This window comes from Oncorhynchus gorbuscha, linkage group LG08, assembly GCF_021184085.1.
Source record: "Oncorhynchus gorbuscha isolate QuinsamMale2020 ecotype Even-year linkage group LG08, OgorEven_v1.0, whole genome shotgun sequence".
Taxonomy (NCBI): domain Eukaryota; kingdom Metazoa; phylum Chordata; class Actinopteri; order Salmoniformes; family Salmonidae; genus Oncorhynchus; species Oncorhynchus gorbuscha.
In genome coordinates this window covers 57,459,657-57,477,936 of record NC_060180.1, presented here as the reverse complement: position 1 = coordinate 57,477,936, position 18,280 = coordinate 57,459,657, and the positions used below count along the sequence as shown (strand labels likewise).

General features: G+C 40.4%; 1 protein-coding gene across 1 annotated transcript in view; it reads right to left on the bottom strand.

The window, feature by feature from the left end:
- LOC124041883 (laminin subunit gamma-1-like) overlaps window positions 1-14,691 on the bottom strand; it is a 70,502-nt gene extending 55,811 nt beyond the window's left edge. The window contains exon 1 of the mRNA XM_046359992.1: window positions 14,043-14,691. Within this exon, the coding sequence (XP_046215948.1) occupies window positions 14,043-14,415 (373 nt within the window). The 5' untranslated portion in view covers window positions 14,416-14,691. The remainder of the gene's footprint in view (window positions 1-14,042) is intronic.
- Window positions 14,692-18,280: the final 3,589 nt, after the last annotated feature.

Sequence of the window (18,280 nt, the reverse complement as noted above, 5' to 3'; positions counted from 1 at the left end):
TCAGAAAGTATTCATGCCCCTTGACGTTTTCCCACATTGTGTTACAGCCCGCATTTTAATTTGATTAAATTGAAATTGTACGTCACTGTACGTCACTGGGATACACACAACCCCCCATAATGTCAAACACCATTGTTACGGCAAGCGTAAATAAATTCAGGAGTAAAAATACGCACATAATTAATAATTCCAATAAGTTACATGGACACACAGTGTGTAATAGTGTTTAACATGATTTCTGAATGACTACCTTCTCTGTACCCTACACATACAATTATCTGTAGGGTCCCTCAGTCGAGCATTGAATTTCAAACTCCAGGAAGGTTTTCAAATGCCTTTTGTTAGATGGGTCATTTTTTTAAATAACAGACATAACATATCCCTTTGAGCATGGTGAAGTTATTAATTACACTTTAGATGGTGTATTAATACACTCAGGAAGGATACCTGTATCTTTGTAGTGACTCTTTTTCTCTCAAACTAGAAAAGTTTGACCTAAACGGCTGTCAGCCTACCTTGGCAGGAACAACTCAACTCACCCGTTGTTTCCAACGGGTGGATGGGGTTTGCTGACAACACCCCAGTTATATCAAAGCACCTCTTTCTGCGCTTTGGCAGTGCAAAGGACTGCCCCTAAACTTACCACTGCCCTTATAATTAGCTCAGACCGGCAAGAATGTTTCAACTTCAAAGTAAACACTGATGAATGGACAGCAAACAGGCTGCAGTTAAGCTTTTTGGGGATCCCCAATCACAGAATGAATATTGAGTGTAAGGTCTCCAAAAAAGATAACGTTCTGTCTTGAGGGCTGTGCGTAAGAGACTTTCCCAATAAGATGTAAAGACATGCAGGTAAATAAAGGAACAGAGAGATCCAGGAGAGAAAGAGAGGAGGATTGGCGGGATAGAGGGGACGATGTGGTCAGACGGATAGGAATGACCAAACAAAAAGGCTAATCCAGCAACTGAATAACACCTCCCCAGGTAAAGAACACAGACAAAGGAGTTTTGTGAGCTTGTATGACTTTAGGAGGGAAAGGTGGGGAGCGGTCACCCATGCCTCAGATCTAAAGATAGGACTCTGTCGTCGTCAGAGACTCTAGAGGCACCTTTGATAGAGAGAGGGTTTATTCAGTTACAAGTTTAAACTGCCACAGGTGGAAATCCTAAAATGGCTGCATTTTTGCTTTAATAATGTGTCCTTGGTAAAGTTATTCCTGGTTGACAATATTTAAAAGAACTAAGTGACACTGACCAGTGATTTGCTTACCAAGGGTGGTCATCAACTCAAAATACAATTGGAAGCGCATCCAACTTGAATCAAATAGGCTAATATCTAAGCTAAAAATGAATAATATTCAGGAGTACTTCAACTACTTGCACTAACAACATAATAGTACAGTTAAAGCAAAAGCTAGCCAGCTCACTGGATTGTGTTGCAAGAAGCACAATATTTTGCCAAATGGACAGAAAATAGCCTACACTTCAATTTACGAAGACTGAAATCCGTGTGAAATTAACTAGTAGGAACTAAGACCATATCAGTGATCAGCCACTGAAGTCCAGTGGTCCTCTTGGGTTCCCAAGTGGGGCTAGGGCACTGCATCTCAGTGCAAGAGGCATCACTACAGTCCCTGGTTCGAATTCAGGCTGTACCACATCCAGCCGTGATCGGAAGTTCGCCCAGCATCGGGTGGGGTAGGCAATCATTGTAAATAAGAATTTGTTCTTAACTGACTTGCCAAGTTAAGTAAAGGTTAAATAAAAAATTACCAAAAGGAGGGAATGTCACAACAAAGTGAAGAAATGACCTTGTTCCACAGGAAGAGATTATATTTGGCCAGGCTGACAAGGGAAGTCACAGCAGTGAATCTGATTATACCTCTGGCTTAATTTGTGTCTGTTCTTTGGTGAGCTGGACAAACCCAGCACAACCATATCATAATAAAATTGTTCAAATAAAAAAAATACAATTTTCAAATAGGCTGCTAAATGACTTAAATGTAAATGTAAATGTAATATATCTAGACAGCTTTGCGAGAGGCCCACAAAGCCTAAGCCTAGTCCTGTCTAACATGCACAAAATATAAACTACACACGTTAAATACCTAACACCTGTGATTAAATACACAATTTGACAGACTAAATGTAATTAATTTTCACCAAATTTCCATGACCAACAATTGGCGGTGTCTCTGTACGTACAGTTGAAGTCGGAAGCTTGCATACACCTTAGCCAAAAAGTTTAAACTCAGTTGCACAATTCCTGACTTAATCCTAGTAAAAATTCAATTTTGGGGCAGTTAGGATTACAACTTTATTTTAAGAATGTGAAATGTCAGAATAATAGTAAAATGTCAGAATAATAGTAAAATGAATGATTAATTTGAGCTTTTATTTCTTTCATCACATTCCCAGTGGGTCAGAAGTTTACATGCTACCAAATACTAATTGAGTGTATTGCTTTTAAATTGTTTACTTGGGTCAAACGTTTCAGGTAGCCTTCCACAAGCTTCCCACAATAAATTGGGTGAATTTTGGCCCATTCCTCCTGACAGAGCTGGTGTAACTGAGTCAGGTTTGAAGGCCTCCATGCTCGCACACGCTTTTTCAGTTCTGCCCACAAATTTTCCATATGATTGAGGTCAGGGCTTTGTGACGGCCACTCCAATATCTTGGCTTTGTTGTCCTTAAACCATTTTGCCACAACTTTGAAAGTAAAATGGTCATTGTCCATTTGGAAGACCCATTATCGACCAAGTTTTAAATTCCTGACTGATGTCTTGAGATGTTGCTTCAATATATCCACATCATTTTTATTCCTCATGAAGCCATCTATTTTGTGAAGTGCACCAGTCCCTCCTGCAGCAAAGCACTCCCATATGATGATGCCACCCCCATGCTTCACGGTTGGGATGGAGTTCTTCGACTTGCAAGCCTCCCCCTTTTCCCCCAAAACATAACAATGGTCATTATGGCCAAACAGTTCTATTTTGTTTCATCAGACCAGAGGACATTTCCCCAAAAAGTACAATCTTTGTCCCCATATGCAGTTGCAAACCATAGTCTGGCTTTTTTTAATGGTGGTTTTGGAGCAAGGGCTTCTTCCTTGCTGAGTGGCCTTTCAGGTTATGTCGATATAGAACTAATTTTACTGTGGAAATAGATACTTTTATACCCGTTTCCTCCAGCATCTTCACATGGTCCTTTGCTGTTGTTCTGGGATTGATTTGCACTTTTTGCACCAAAGTACATTCATCTCTAGGAGACAGAACGAGTCTCCTTCCTGAGCGGTATGACAGCTGCGTGGTCCCATGGTGTTTATACTTGCGTACTATTGTTTGTACAGATGAACGTGGTACCTTGAGACACTTGGAAATTGCTCCCAAGGTTGAACCAGACTTGGAGGTCTACATTTTTTTTTCTGAAGTCTTAGCTGATTTCTTTTGATTTTCCCATAATGTCAAGCAAAGAGGCACTGAGTTTGAAGGTAGGCTTTGAAATACATCTGCAGGTACACCTCCAATTGACTCAAATGATGTCAATTAGCCTAACAGACGCTTCTAAAGCCATGACATCATTTTCTGGAATTTTCCAAGCTGTTTAAAAAGGGACAGTCAACTGAGTGTTTGTGAACTTCTGACCCACTAGAATTGTGGTACAGTGAATTATAAGTGAAATAATCGGTCTGTAAACAATTGTTACAAACATTACTTGTGTCATGCAGAGTAGATCCCCTAACCGCTCTGCCCCCAGTGATGAGTTGCGCAGGCCGCACTACCCTCGGGAGAACCTTGCGGTTGTGGGCAGAGCAGTTGCCATACCAGCGGTTGTGGGCAGAGCAGTTACCATACCAGGAGGTGATACAGCCCGACAGGATGCTCTCGATTGAGCATCTGTAGAAGTTTGGGAGGGTTTTAAGGTGACAAAACAAATTTCCTGAGCTGTTGCGCCTTCACCACGCTGTCTGTGTGGGTGGACCATTTCAGTTTGTCCATGATGTGAACGCCGAGGAACTTAAAACTTTCCACTTTCTCTAGGGATAGGGATGCCGCCTATGCTTGCAGCCTTGCGAGGGTTAATATGTTTAAATATTTTACTCATGTTGGCCACGTTGAAGGAGAGCACACAGTCTTTGGTAGCGGGCCATATCGGCGCCACCGTATTGTCGCCACCGTATTGTCCTCAAATCACGCAAGGAAGTTGTTTGATTTGTTTGGGAGCGAGATGTTGATGTCCGCGTCGGGGCTGTTTTTTAAATCTGAGTTTATCTGTAGACCCTGCCACATACGTCTCGTTCTTGAGCCTTTGATTTGCGACTCTTAGTCGCCATACTGACGATCTGCTTGTTTGATTGCTTTGCGGGGGGAATAGCTACACTGTTTTTTCGGTCATCTTGCCATGATTAAATGCCGTGGTTCGTGATTTCAGTTGTACGCGAATGCTGCCATCAATCCACGGTTTCTGGTTAGGGAAGGTTTTAAGTCAGTGGGTACAATGCACTTCCTAATAAACTCACTCGCAGAGTCAGCATGTGTCGATGTTATTGTCTGAGGCTACCCGGAACACATCCCAGTCCACGTGATCGAAGCAACCTTGAAGCGTGGAATCCGATTGGTTCGACCAGCGTTGGATAAACCTAAGCACGTTTTAGTTTCTGCCTATAGGGAGGGGAGAAACAAGATGGAGACATGGTCAGATTTGCCAAAGGTAGGGAGGGCCTTGTATGCATCGCAGAAGTTAGAGTCGCAGTGGTCTAATGTTTTGCTCGAGCGGGTACAACAATCAATGTGCTGGTAGAATTTGTAACTTTGTTCTCAAACTAGCTTTGTGAAAATGCCCAGCTACAATAAATGCAGCCTCAGGATATATGGTTTCCAGTTTACATAGAGTACAGTGAAGTTCTTTCAGGGCTGTCGAGGTATCTGCTTGGGGGGAATATACACGGCTGTGACTATAATCTCAAGAAAATGATCTTGGAAGATAATGATATCGGCATTTGATTGTAAGGAATTCTAGGTCAGGTGAACAAAAAGACTTGAATTCCTGTATGTTGTTATGATCACACCATGACTCGTTAATCATAAGGCATACACCCCCGCCCTTCTTCTTACCAGAGCGATGTTTGTTTCTGTCGGCATGACGGATATAGAAACCTGGTGGCTGTACCGACTGACAACATATCCCGAGTGAGCCATGTTTCCGTGAAACGGAGGATGTTACAATCTCTGATGTCTCTCTGGAAGGCAACTCATGCCCTAATTTCATCCACCTTGTTGCCTAGAGACTGGACATTGGTGAGTAATATGCTCGGAAGCAGTGGATGGTGTGCTCGCCTTCTTAGTCTGACCAGGAGGCCGCTCCAACTGCAGCGATGACGCCGTTTTGGGTCGGTCCTCTGGGATTAGAACCAATGTCCAGGGTGGAGGTCTGCCTGGGGAAAGTCGTATTCCTGGTCATAATGTAGGTAAGTTGACGTCCCTCTTATATCCATATAGTTCTTCCCAGCTGTACGTAATAACACTTAAGATCTTCTGGGCTAACAATGTAAGAAATAATACATAAAGAAAAAAATTACTGCCTAGTTCCCTAAGGACGTGAAGCGAGGAGATCATCTGTCAGCGCCTTCTTGCTTGGGCTTAGGCAACTGTATAAAACACATGAGGTCAACCCTCAGTCTGGAGAGCTACTGGGGGTGCAGGCTTTTGATCAAGCTCTGCTCAAAACACAATATAGGTCTGGATTACCAGCAAATTTCTAAAATGTGGTCTGTTAGAGGTGTAAAGGAATAAAAGCTGCACAACCTTTAGCTCTCCTGGAGGATGGGTGACCATCCTTTACGTACACTGAGTGTACAAAACATTAGGAACACCTGCTCTTTCCATGACAGACTGACCAGGTGAATCCAGGTTAAAGCTATGATCCCTTATTGATGTCACTTGTTAAATCCACTTCAGTGCAGATAAAGGGAAGGAGATTTTAAGCCTTAAAACATGGATTGTGAATGTGTGCCATTCAGAGGGTGAATGGGCAAGACAAAATATTTAAGTGCCTTTGAACGGGGTATGGTAGCAGGTGCCAGGGCACCAGTTTGTTGTTCTACTTAAAAAAATATATATATAAAGAGAAAATGACAACAGTAGGGATTAACATGGGTATCTGGGAAAACTTCACATTTCCCCAGAAAATACAATGACAAGACCCGGGAAATGACAAAACAAATTCCCAATGTCGGCACTAATGCAATTCCACGATATACACCTGCGCAGCATCATATTAGCAAAAAAATGGCACATTATCCAAACAAGTTGTCGCATGGAAGCCTTTAGCCTAGCTTATTTACGTCACACAAAGTCGCCATAAATTCAAAGTACACACATAATTGACACTGCCAGGCTACACATGCTACCCAAATGTAGTTCATAAACCCCACAGGAAACATAGCATAGCTTATAAACGAACGAGTGCCTCTTTGAGCTCTCATTGTGACTTCAGATCATTTGGTTTCGGAGCTTATTTTTACTTTGTTATGTCATAACTTGTGTCCTTTGTTAAAATGTATCTTAGCCTTTCCAACTTAATTTGTATTCAGATATCTGTGTGACCATCAGAAAAACCTAGGGTGTTAGAAATACAAGGTTCCCACGCTGAGATTATTCATTCACCAGCAAAACAATAGGATGGCGGCTCATCGCCCCGTCCCCCACCACTTTAAGATTGGTATAATTTGCAACAGCTGGCCAGTCTTTAAAAAAATGACTGTCTTTTATTGTGTTTGGGAAAGCCTACAAGGAACATTATGACTTGGGAACCTCAGGGGCCAGAGAAAGACTTTCCCAAAGGCTTTCCCACACTGCTGCGCACCATCTCATCTCTGGGATAGAGAAACGACTTCTGTGTGCTGGCCAAAGCTCGTCTGGCCGTTAACCACCTCCCAGATCACAAAGGGTTAAGTTATGGTGAAGTGTTTCACATCCTGATAGTGAATGGTTTCCGATGTAGGCCTACAGAGTATAGAACATACAAAAGAGTTCAAGCACAACTTCAGTAGCAGAAGATTTGGCCAGTGGTACATTGAAAGCAATATTATAAGTGAGTAGCATTAATTTAACTCTTTGAAGTATACATAGGAATTACATGTTTTTTTTGAGTGGACATGCCTCAGTCATATCAAAGTCACTAACTTGGGTTAATAAACTATTTTATGATTGTTATCTGGATAATAGGCAGAACTGTTCATACCCTGCAGGTGTTCCCTGCACGTTCATAGGAGTAAAAGATTTAACAATGTTTTAACAGTTTGCTTCATTAGATTTACTTCACTAAATCATGTTGCTGCCTCTTGGAATACAAATTGTAACCAACCTTGGCAACCATTTGTGCACTGTTAAATAGCCTAAGTAGGGAGAATCCACACCATTTAGTAAAAAGCTTCCCTTCTCCTTTAAGGATCTCAACAAATGCCTTTAAAAGTACATTTGAAACAGAAACCTCTAGGGGATGTCTCCCTCATTGTTCACATTCTTCATAGAGACTGACATTTCAGGGCATAGGTGAAGAGAATTCCCCTCAGAGATGGACACATGAATATTAATTTCTCTTCAGCACAGAGTGTGGGCTAAACTGGGGAACAGAATTTGCCTGGGGATGAACTTTCCTGAACTTACAATTCAAACATTATTTTGTAAGGCATCATCATGTATTTGAGGCCTAGGGATTCAAGAGTGGAGGATACTGTATTAGAAAGGCAGGAAACATCTTCAACCTCTAGTTAAATGTCTGCTGTGTTGTCAAGTCGGGACATGCCTTCTTCCTGCCCAAACCAGCCCTTCAAGGGCATACTGAGATGAAAGTCATCAAAGCCTTGAATATATACAAACAAAAGCTTAAATCTTAACAAAATAAATATGATCATTTAACCAGTACTTTTATTTTAAGTGACTTATCATTAACACACAAGTCACTTGTCCCTCCCCAAAAGAGGTCTCAAGACTATTTGTACATCATTATACGATGCATGGAATCACTTTACAAAATAAAATGCATTACCATCTTTTTTTTTCTTCCCCAGAGAATCAAAACAAACATGTAGGCTACTCTGCCTATTGGCTTCTTCGCCTATTCAAGCCTGCCTCAAAATACAAATACAATGCAACAGATCAGTCTGTTTAGTTTAAAATGTTGACAAAGTTTTATTTCTTCATATTATAAGCTTACAATGCGCACATGGCTGTAGGCCCCAATGTTCCAAAATGCAATTAGCAGGAAAACACCGTTCTCAAAAGCACAAACGGTTTCATGTGATATGAAAATATCTGTTTGAAATCAAGAGGGATCGAGATCTAAAGATGTATCAACTAGCATGGGTTACTAATACAAATAAGATTACACATTTTACTGCTGGACAATAAAATAAAGTTGATTTGAAAACCAATAGAACTGGAGAAATATGCTGGTTTCAATGGCATATTAAGCATTTAAATAATTCAACATTTCTGTGGTCGTTTGTATTTTGACAAGCCTACTTTGAAACAAGGTAAGAAATGCTTAATAAAATGACATAAAACAGCCAGGTTAACAATTGAGTTAGAGTTATTTTTTTACAGGGACAGTGCACATTAATCAACGTTTCAGTAAAGTGTGCCGGTTTTAGCCAGCCGGCTAATTTTCAACCGCAGTCCCTGGGCAGGTTATTAAAAACAATTACAATATCGACAATCATTGAGCAGTGAGCACACACAGAGCAACATAGGACAAGCAAGATGTAGCATACAGACAGAGCAACATAGAACAAAAACCAACAAGACAAAATCCATAAAAGCAACAATGTGTTTCCACATCTCACAAACATGGAAAGCAGCAATACACAGCTAGGGATTATGTTCACAAATCTGATTGACCTATAGACATGTCTTCTGTGAATGTGTGATAAGTGGTGCAGTTATGTGTGTCTGATGGCAGCGTTGCCCTCTTTGTGAAAAACATGCAGACAGTTGTTTTTCACATTGAGATGCAAACATGAGTCACTGAGCCACTTTGTAACCTGGACCATTACAGTAGTGAGTTCTTGTGCAGCTTGTTGTTTGCTCTTTGCGTGCACATTTATCACGGTATCATCTTCATACATTTGAACTTCAGACCCAGTATAGACAGAAGGCAGATCATTAATGTACAGGCTGAACAGGAGGGGCCCCAGTATTGACCCTTGGGGCACACCCACATAATAGCTAAGAGTGGGCGACAGCTCATTGCTCACTCTGGCACACTGAGTTCTGCCTTCAGGGTATGATTTCATCCATCTCAAGGCATCGGGGGAAAAGTTGAACTTGGACAATTTTGTGATGAGAATCTTATGGTTAAAAAAAAAAAAATCTCACAATGGACTTGTCCTTTCAACTAAAGTCTATATTCTTTTTGTCTGACTTCTTAAAAATGTTATTGTCACGGACAAGCCCTGCATCTAGGCCAATCATTCTCTAAAGAAGAAAATCAAATGCATAGCCACACAAACAGCAAGATTTCAAATTAAAACATTTTATTTGACCTCAACAAGCCAGCTAGCAACAAACATACTTCAAATGAGGTCGATGTTTCCTTCAAACAAAGATCGGCAAACAGAATGTAAAGAGGGCTGCCTGCCTTAAAAAGAAGCTTGGCCAATCACCTCCACCATTGTGGCTTTTAGTTTCTGAGAAGCAGAATAGGTGCTCAAGCACATCCTTTCCCACTCCCTTAGTCACCTCCCCACAGTGATTCACATAATATGAACAATCAATGAACTTTGTAATCTATTAGAAGGCCTGTATGACTGTACAGAAATGGTTAACTTTTCCCCCTTGGACATACTGTTAACTTTTAATAATATTAACAACTCAATAAGCTTGAAAGGTACTGGTGACTGACAAACTAAAATAAACTGTTTCTTAAATAGGGCATTGGGCCACCACAAGCCAGAACAGCTTTAATGCACTGTGGCATAGAATCTACAAGTGTCTGGATAGGGTTGGGCTGTTTGCAGATTTTCATAACATCATACCTTTTCTGTACCATACCAGGGTATACAGTATTACCAGAAGTGCACACAGTGGCTCTACTTAAAAATTAAAAACAATTTATGCAACCAGCAAATTGGATTGTAATATCTCTGCTGTAACCAAGAAGCGTGATCTAAATCAAGCTCTGCTGTAACCAAGAAGTGTGATCTTGAAATCAAGCCACTCAGCTAGCAAGTTAGCTGTACCCCTGAGTTTGATATCATTTTATTATAGTTATACTTAACTTATAGTTAAAAGCAGTGGCATAGCACAAACACACACATTTTTAAAAAACAGTATTCAAAATCATACCATCTGTATTTCACTCAAGCCTAGTCTGGAACTCTTCCATCATTTGGTGTTTTTTTGATGGGTTGCTCCAGAATCTCCCATAAGTGTTCAATTGGGTTGAGATCTGGTGACTGAGGGGCCATGGCATATGGTTTATGTCGTTGTCATGCTCAAACCATTCAGTGACCACTCGTGCCCTGTGGATGGGGGCATTGTCATCCTATGGGGGTATAGCCATGGTAGCCAAAATAATGGCCCAACCCAGCATTTTATACATGACCCTAAGCATGATTGGATGTTAATAGCTTAATTGATTCAGGAACCACACCTGTGTGGAAGCACATGCTTTTAAACAACTTTGTATCCCTAATTTACTCAAGTGTTTCCATTATTTTGGCAGTTACCTGTATGTCAGATAACACAGTACTGTTCATGCCATTTATAGTAATCACACTAATATCACCAAGACAGAATCAGCAATCCTGAATGTTAGGGCTCATTGCACCAGGAGCTTAGGTAATGCCAAGAGTCAATTGGAATTGAAAATGAGTGCTACTTTACAAAAGGAAATTATATTTTACAAAGCTCAATCTAATCTCCCTCTTTATGCATCAAATATCCTAGATACTGTAATCACACAGGCCAGTCAATGTGGCTACCGGTTACTTTGAAACTGACAGAAACCACACTGTATTATCAAGTGGGTTATCACCAAACCAGAATATGTCCTCCAAACTATACATTACAGTTGAGTAACAATGGCATATAGCAGGGGTCGGCAACAGGCGGCCAGCAGGCTGAAACCAGTCTGAGTGACTTTTCAGGAGCCACCCCAAAAAAAACAAAAAACATCAGGAATTAACCTAATGATATGTTCCCGCAGCTGAATCTAGTTTCCTACCCCTGGCTATGGTGTGCTCATCCTGAAGTGTATTGTGCTTTGAGCGCGTTATGGCAGAATGTGTAGACTGAACATGTAGTGTTGGTCCCATGTTTCATGAGCGGAAATAAAAGAACCCAGACATTTTCCTTACACACACAAAAAAAGCAGCTTATTTCTCTCAAATGTTGGGCACAAATTTGTTTACATCCCTGTTGGTGAGCATTTCTCTTTTGCCAAGAGAGTATCAATCCCATTTACAGGTGTGGCATATCAAGAAGCTGATTTAATAGCATGATCATTACACTGGTGCACCTAGGGCTGTAGCGGTGACCGTATTACCGGCACAGTGTCGGTCACGAGTCATGAAGGCAGTCAAATTCCCCATGACTGTTTAGTCATGGTAATTAGGCTTCTCCAAGCTCTGATGCTGCTGCTGGTCATTAGTAGCCTACCAAACTTTCTAACTGCCTGGTACTTAGCATTCTATTGTCCCTCTAAATCACTAACATCAAGGCAAATGTAATCAAAAATCTAATCAAACACTTCATGAGAGCCCATGTTGCACAACATTTCTATCAGATATGCAATTACGGGAAAAAACAGAGTGATAGACATTAATAAAAAGAGGAGGATCCCATGAGCTCTCCATAGGCTAGGCCTACTATATTTATTATAGTAAGCACATTGGTTACATTAACAACAGGAGTATAGGCTACCTGGGAGGCATGAAAATAAGCCACCGGGGAAAGCGGCCTCCATTCGCAATTGTAGGCTGTGTGTGGAAGCCAGGAGATGCTAAATATGTTTATGTTAATTAACGGTCAATTACCGTGAGACTGACAGTTATTTGCTTTACAATCACTGCTGACGAAATTTCGTGACAGCCACAGCCCTAGGTGCAATAAAAGGCCACTATATGTCTCAAGTTATGAGGGAGGCACCAATTGGCATGCTGACTGCAGGAATGTCTACCAGAGCTGTTGCCAGAGAATTGGACGTTAATTTCTCGACTATAAGCAGCCTCCAACATCGTTTTAGAGAATTTGGCCGTATGTCTAACCGGCCTCACAACCGCAGACCACGTGTGTGGCGTTGTGTGGATGAGCGGTTTGCTAATGTCAACATTGTGAACAGATTTCCCCATGGGGGCAGTGGGGTTATGGTATAGGTAGGTATAAGCTACAGACAAAAAACACAATTGTATTTTATCGATGGCAATTTGAATGCAAAGAGACACCTTGATGAGATCCTGAGGCCCATTGTCGTGCCATTCATCCTCCACCATCACCTCATGTTTCAGCATGATAATACACAACCCCATGTCGCAAAGATCTGTATACAATTCCTGGAAGCAGAAAATGTCCCATTTCTTCCATGGCCTGCATACTCACCTGACATGTCACCCATTGAGCATGTTAGGGATACTTTGGATCAACATGTACAACAGAGTGTGCCAGTTCCTGAAAATATCCAGCAACTTCGCAGAGCCATTGAAGAGAAGAGGGACAACATTCCACAGGCCACAATCAACAGCCTGATCAAGTCTATGCGAAGGAGATGTCATACTGCATGAGGCAAATGGACACAGCAGATACCGACTGGCTTTCTGATCCAAACCCCTACCTTTATTTCGCCAAGGTATCTGTGACCAACAGATGTATATCTGTATTCCCAGTCATATGAAATCTGCAGATTAGGGCCCAATGTATTTATTTCAATTGACTGCTAGTTCATATAGGAATATTGAAATATATATATTATATATTTTTTTAATTGTTGCGTTTATATAATTTTTCAGTATAGAATAGGTGACTACAGTCCACCAGCTTATCAACGTTTGTTACCTTAGAATACAAAGAAGCTACAAGGAGACCTGACTAAACCACTCAGGAATGTCCAGCACTAAACTAAAACAGTAGTGCTGGGTGAATACTAAAACTCGTCTCAAATACTTAATGGAAAGTTAATCATTTGAAATTAACTAGAAAAAGCACTCTTCCAATCATTATTGGAAGGACAGTTATATTTCAGTACATAGGCCTGTAGATGGGTCTCCACAACATGTGACCCCCACACAGTTTAACTTAAAATGTCGTCTCGCATTATCGTCCATTTCATCTGGCCTACTCTATAAAATCAATAAAATACTCATTAGTCAAAGCTAACAAGACTCAGAAGGAGCATTTGATATTCATAGCTCGAGTCTAGAACTTTCAGCTGTGCGGCAGTTTGCGCAAATTCCAGTATGTAAAAGAATGAGTAACTCTGAGAAATCCATTCCTCTGGTTAAATGTAATGCACGAAGAGCATGATAACCGTTTTCATGACTGTATACACAAAGAAAACGCAAATATACATTTTAGGCATATTTTACACAGATAGAATTCAATGAGCAGACAAGGTAAAACAAAATAACTGTGGCTCTGCCCTGAACAGGGCAGTTAGATCCACTGTCTCTAAGGCCTCATTGAAAATAAGAATTTGTTCTTAACTGACATGCCTAGTTAAAAAAAAGTTAAAATAAATAAAAATGGTATCTACTGATGGCGACAGGAGCGGTCTTGTCCGCCGCAAAGAATTACGCAGTCAGTGTGTGATTGCCATACACCTCACCTCGGCTTGTCAACTAGGATTTGTTTTCAAGTTGAAACCAAACCTATTCCATTCTATTCGTGGTTTATATGAACAGTTGTTTCGAGGTCAATGTTTGCTCCGAGTTAAAAAGCCACCCCCTAATCCGTCTGCAGATGAGATGAATAGTGCTCTTACGGTAACGGTAGTTAAACATATTGGACTGTTTTATGCGCTTGAAACATAATATAATCAACACTTACCAAGATGAAGAGTTAGATTGATTGAGTGTGGATACTGGATGCCCGCTAACATAGTTTGACTTTGCCACCAGGTGGTGTCCTGTTGATTGTTGTAATCGGTGAGGTACACAGCACTGTGGTGTTGTCTGCGATCCCTGGCATCGCAAATGTGGCACGACTTGGTGACCCCCGTAACCCCGGTTTGTACGCAGTATTCTTCTGGTGGAGAGCCACAAGTATTGGTAGCTACCACAGTGACATTGAAAGCAGCGTTGACAAACTCTGGCATGCATCGCTGAGGACGACTCGAATCGTCAGTGCATTCATCCATAGCACTGTGGCTGAAGACAGCCAAACAAGTAAATGAAAACAAAACTTGAATAAACCAACCCATTCTCAGCTATTCTAAAAGCCGTTTCAAACTTAAGCTACAACTACACGAATCCCTCTATTACACCGTTGAACTTTAAACTTATTGGTAACTACCCAGTTACCGCAATCTTGATAAAAACAAGTAAAACCATACGGAAAACTTTCAATTGCTTCTCCTTAATAATGCGTTTGTTCCTTCCAGAATTATTGTCCTTGCCCTAACGCAGACTTCCACGGTCTCAGTGCTTTGTGTCCACCGCCATGGAGAAACTTCAGAAGGAAAATAACTATATCCGACTACACCCTAGGATCTACTGCGCAAGTCAAAACTTGAAAAAAAAAATCCCTACTTCGACTTCCGCGTGAAGGATGCTTTGATGACGCGCCGAATCTAGGAAAAGGAACGAGTGGATGCAGCTCCGAGAATCTACACTAACGAGTTTAACATAACATTCTTCAAACTATCGCCACTGTTTTAGTTTTCCACTCTTTTGACAGTGCGTATAGCCTGCCAGAAACGCAAAACCGCATAGGAAGAGTGAGCATTTCAATACAACACTATAGAGAAACAAAACTTCGACACAGTATCAACCATGCATTATTTATTTATAAACTCGTGGGAAAAAAAGGGAGGGGGGGTCAAATTAAAAACACCCATCTGCAGATAATATTCAGACACGTTAATGAATAACCATATAGGAGTTGAAAAATAGTAACGATACAGATACCTCAAATAGTGTAAAAAGGCCTAGAGTAAGTGTAACGGGGACGTTTTAAAATTATACTGTTACATAAGTGTACATATTAAGCCCAATTCCATTTTCGGATTCAAAGAAAAAAATTAACATTTCCTGCTGAGTAATTTCAGGCATTTACTTTAACGGTTTTTATTCTATACCAATCCGATTATTGTAGTTATTGACAGTTGTGTAACCTCTCAGTAATGGCCAATTTGAAAGCTGCAATAAAACTTGAGGCGACCCTCAGATAAACTCATTATTCAGATATTTGATGTGACCATACTTGATGTAAAGTTAAGAGATGAATGTTCTGATATATTATTACTATTTCTTGCCAATTGAAAATGTTTTTTTTTTCATGCTAACAGTTGTGCCTTCATGTCAGTCACACAGTACCACCATAACTTTGTGAACTATAAAACAAGATAATACATTTCAGGCATTTACAGCTTACATTTTTAAATGCATTTTTTCTTATTTAACTGTTAAATGAACCTTGCATTGTTATGCACAGACACTATTTTTGTCAATTTGACATTTATCTCAGGTGGGCTTATTGGTATAGTAGCACAAAAACACTCCCTCTATACAGAATGTAAATGGTAATAAATAAATATTTGTCAATATGATCAATACTAACGTTGCATAATATTGTAGGCTGTGTCTATTTATACCACAACCCATTTTTTGTTCAGATTTAAGTTGATTAAAACACAAACAAAATAGTTACGCAAAAGTTGCATCGTTCCATGGTGCCTTTACCAAGATTAGAAACGATTAGGAACAAATAAAAACCTCTGTACTCTCTTCAATACGTTTGGAATGGACAGTTGGTCGTTGATGTGGACAGAAGATAATAAGATCAGGGTTGAGGGATAGTCAGTTAAGAACACATTCTTATTTTCAATGACGGCCTAGGAACAGTGGGTTAACTGCCTTGTTCAGGGGCAGAACAACAGATTTTCACCTTGTCAGCTCGGGGGACCCTTAACAAGTCCAACGCAATAACAACCTGCCTCTTTCTCATTGCACTCCACAAGGAGACTGCTTGTTACGCGAATGCAGTAAGCCAAGATAAGTTGCTAGCTAGCATTAAACTTATCTTATAAAAAACAAGAAAGGCAGAAGCAGGTGCGTAAACATGAATTCAAACAGCACTTTCATGTGTTTTGCCAGCAGCTCTTCGTTGTGCGTCAAGCATTGCGCTGTTTATGACTTCAAGCCTATCAACTCCCGAGATGAGGCTGGTGTAACCGAAGTGAAATGGCTGGCTAGTTAGCACGTGCTAATTGTCATTGTGTTGCTGGTTCGAGCCCAGGGAGGAGCGAGGAGAGGGACGGAAGCTATACTGTTACACTAGCAATACTAAAGTGCCTATAAGAACATCCAATAGTCAAAGGTTAATGAAATACAAATGGTATTGAGGGAAATAGTCCTATAAGTAAGCATTTCACTGTAAGGTCTACACCTGTTGTATTCGGTGCATGACTAATAAATTGTATTTTCTTTAAAAGTTAACCATTTTCACTGTAGTGTCCAAAACATCTTTTAAGCTGTCAGGCATTCCTTTGGCAGCAAAAGCCCCTCAGTGGATGCTGCAGTGTACCAACAGTACAGATACCAACATGAGCAGCAGCTACGTTTGGTTAGTGGAATTCCCGTGAGAGAGAAACGGTTAATGTGATTGGATGTTAATTATTTGACTAGGCTAGCTGTATTTGACATTGTGTTGTTATTTTGTTGAACACTAGATGGTTCAATTTTATTTTTGGCGGTGAAACGAGGCTACTCAGGCGAGATAAAAACCTATTAAAAAAAGCCCATTTTGAAAATATAAATGGACTGTTTGAAAATGTGAAAAAAATATATATTATACACTACTGTTCAAAAGTTTGGGGTCACTTAGAAATGTCCTTGTCTTGAAAGAAAAGCACATTTTTTGTCCATTAAAATAACATCAAATTGATCAGAAATACAATATTCACATTGTTAATTTTGTAAATTACTATTGTAGCTGGAAATGACAGATTTTTTTTAATGGAATATCCACATAGGCGTACAGAGGCCCATTATCAGCAACCATCACTCCTGTGTTCCAATGACATGTCGTGTTAGCTAATCCATGTTTATAATTTTAAAAGGCTAATTGATCATTGGAAAACTCTATTGCAATTATGTTAGCACAGCTGAAAACAGTTGTTCTGATTAAAGAGGCAATAAAACTGTCCTTCTTTAGACTAGTTGAGTATCTGGAGCATCAGCATTTGTGGGTTCGATTACAGGCTCAAAATAGCCAGAAACAAAGCACATTCTTCTGAAATTCAGTCTATTCTTGTTATGAGAAATTAAGGCTAATCCATGCGAGGAATTGCCAATAAACTGAAGATCTCATACAATGCTGTGTCCTATTCCCTTCACAGAACAGCACAAACTGGCTCTAATCAGAATAGAAAGAGGAGGGGGAGACCCCGGTGCACAACTGAGCAAGCAGGACAAGTACATTAGAATGCCTAGTTTGAGAAATGGACACCTCAAGTCCTCAACTGACAGCTTCATTAAATAGTACCTGCAAAACACCAGTCTCAACGTCAACAGTGAAGATGCTACTCTGGGATGCTGGCCTTCAAGGCAGAGTTGCAAAGAAATAGCCATATTACAGACTGGCCAATAAAAATAAAAGATTAAGATGGGCAAAAGAACAGACACTGGACAGAGGAACTCGGACTAGAAGGCTAGCATCCCGGAGTGACCCAAAACATGTCAGTTTGTCACTTTCACAAGGTTGTAGTAATGACAGATTCAGTTGCTTAAGACATTGGCTCAAATCTAGGTTTTGCATTTGGATTTCAAGATAATGAACTAGGACACATTTTTATTTTATTTTTTACATTGCCTTGCCAACCCCAATCTGATCTGCCGAGTCTGCTTCACAAGCGTTCCCAAAAGTCTCAAAACTTTGTGTCTCTGGTTTTTATAAACTCTGGTATAGTTTGCCAGCTTGTAGTCCTAAAAAACTGAAATTAGTTAGCATTTTCTACCTCTGGTTCGTTCAGCCATTCCTATGGGGGAAATGAATGGGTAAATAATGGAGTCTTGGGATAAATGCTGTAAAATAAGGTCTGATGTTAAAGGCTTAGGTGATCCTAT